Source organism: Haliotis asinina, chromosome 3, assembly GCF_037392515.1.
Source record: "Haliotis asinina isolate JCU_RB_2024 chromosome 3, JCU_Hal_asi_v2, whole genome shotgun sequence".
Taxonomy (NCBI): Eukaryota; Metazoa; Mollusca; class Gastropoda; order Lepetellida; family Haliotidae; genus Haliotis; species Haliotis asinina.
The window spans coordinates 68,227,848-68,230,073 of record NC_090282.1 but is presented as its reverse complement, the minus strand read 5'-3'; the positions used below and the strand labels follow the sequence as shown (position 1 = coordinate 68,230,073).

The following is a 2,226-nucleotide window of genomic DNA, read 5'->3' as shown; positions in this document are numbered from 1 at the left end:
TTGCAGCCTTAACAGGCACACCGAGGTAATGTGGCTTTTCCCTCCTTACGAGGTACCCATTCACAGCTGTGTGGACTGGAACACATAGTCACAGTACTTTGCCCATGTTTACTACACGTTGCTGTACCCGCAACTAGGTGTTTGTACATATTCGTGTGGCGACCATCTGGTCATCTACCAACGGATTCGTGGGTTCTTTTAAGTGCGCAGGAGGGTTGTGTACTGCACACTAGGGGTTGTGACAACACTGAAAGAGTCTGCACACAAAGTTGACTCAAAGGTTTTGACACCCAGTCACAGCTGGGCTCGGCACCTCCAAGCTCGCTGGATTAGTAGCCTGGTGCCTTAGACAGCTCGCCCACCACGCCCCAAAAAACAAGTTATGAATGTCTATATACTGTCTTTTCACAGACAGGACACAATACATGAGAATGCAATAAATATAACAAAAACCAACAATCTGCATGTATCAATAAGTACTTACCATGCAGTGTACACTTTTCATTTCAAATCAATACATCACCAACAGATATCAATTGTAAAATGTAATGGGCGATACGATTACACTCACTAAAGCATGTATAAATGTGTAAAAAATCTAAGGTAAGAAAATTTGCTATTTCCACAAAGAACCTATCCATATGTGCTGCCATTAACAGATGGATTAACAACTGGACAAAATGGTTTCCTTGTACTGTCACTTAAAAACAAGATGGCTGTCACTGTGCTGTACCCTAGGAGAAGAAATAGGAGTTTCAGTAAACGATCATGGTGAGAATTAAATTCATGTGGTAGCACTTCAAAGAAAGTAATGTAAAGAAATGTTCCACAGGCTAATCCTTGAAGAAGCCCTTGCACAAGGCTTGAAGCAGTGGAGTCCCATAGATGCATTATTCCAATACCAATTCCAACACCTAAGGGTGCGGTAACCGAGAAAAACAGAATTGAACGCAGCATAAGTTTTGAAGAGAGATTTGTCTGCACAAGATTCATGCCTAAACTAAAGCTTAAGATGCTCTTGTGGAGAACAAGGGCTGCGAAAATTCCCAAAACATTCCCTTTCTCAGTTTCCAGACCAACAGAGAGTCCCTCGAAAATGGAGTGCAGTGACAAGGCTACAAGAAGTAAAAATGATCGCATGTGAGAATGTACATGTTCTTTATGCTGTTGTCTGTGATGTGTGTGGCCACCTTGGTAATTGAGATCTTGATCTGATGCAGGTTCCTCAGATTCACTCTCTTGAAGAATGTCAGACTTCTTATGTTCAATGTGAGGTCGATCACTTATTCCTGATATAGAATGTTCACTCCGTGTGGACTCTGTTGCACTTGTCTGCCAGTCCTCACCGCCTCCTGATAACAGTGGTGCCCTGTCACCTTGTAATGAATGTCTCTCTTTCACAGAAATGACAATCTGTTCTGTGATCAAGATCCCAAACAACCCTATGACCATAACAAACTCGGCCAGTGGAAATCCGGTGTAGATTTTCATGACATCTAAAACATTCGCCAGTTCTCGGCGCACTTCGGGAAGAAGGTCCAAGAAACATGTCGCTAAGAAGACACCGGCGGCAAAACAGCTGAGAAAACTTATGACACGTTTGTAGGTTGGTCGAGATTCCTGAGGGCTACCAATTTCTGTCAGCTGATTGTTCAGATTTCGAGAAGTTGACCGTTTATGAAAATATCGAATCAGTTTCAAGGGAATGAATCCTAACGTAAATGTCAAAAGGAATAACACGAAGAGGACGATAACCTTGATAACTATCAACGATAACATTATCGGTCCGATGTAACTGTCATGCTTTGATTAGCAGTACTCAGCAGCCATTTTGAATCACGTGATGATTGACGGTCACATGACAGCCTCTACGAATGTAGACTTACTGTGACTCTATTGCATTTCGAAGATAACGGTATTGATGATTACAGTTGAAAGGAGGTGGTATATTATGGTTGAACAGACACAGCAGCTTATGATAAAGTGAATTCAGATGGCAATTCTAGATATATGGTAAATGTAATTCAACACAAACAATTATGTAAACGGACTTAAATGATACTTATGCATCCCCAATTGAAAGCCATTTTGTAACTCCAGGGGACGACGGGTTAACTCTGCCAGTATGTGAGTGAGTGAGTTTAACTTTACGACACTCTCAGCAATATTCCAGCTATATGGCCGAGGTCTGTAAAAGGCACAATCAGACGACAGACACTGAAGAAT

The 2,226-nt window shown here is 41.8% G+C and overlaps 1 protein-coding gene across 1 annotated transcript; it reads right to left on the bottom strand.

Annotated features, from left to right (window-relative positions):
* Positions 1-539: 539 nt before the first annotated feature.
* LOC137278347 (zinc transporter ZIP1-like) lies at positions 540-1,789 on the bottom strand. The gene has a single exon (XM_067810628.1). It carries the CDS (start codon positions 1,777-1,779, stop codon positions 634-636), a length of 1,146 nt encoding a protein of 381 aa, XP_067666729.1. The 5' UTR covers positions 1,780-1,789; the 3' UTR covers positions 540-633.
* Positions 1,790-2,226: the final 437 nt, after the last annotated feature.

Coding starts and splice junctions, on each gene's coding strand:
- LOC137278347 (XM_067810628.1), bottom strand. CDS start 1,779: ATGTTATCGTTGATAGTTATCAAGGTTATCGTCCTCTTCGTGTTATTC.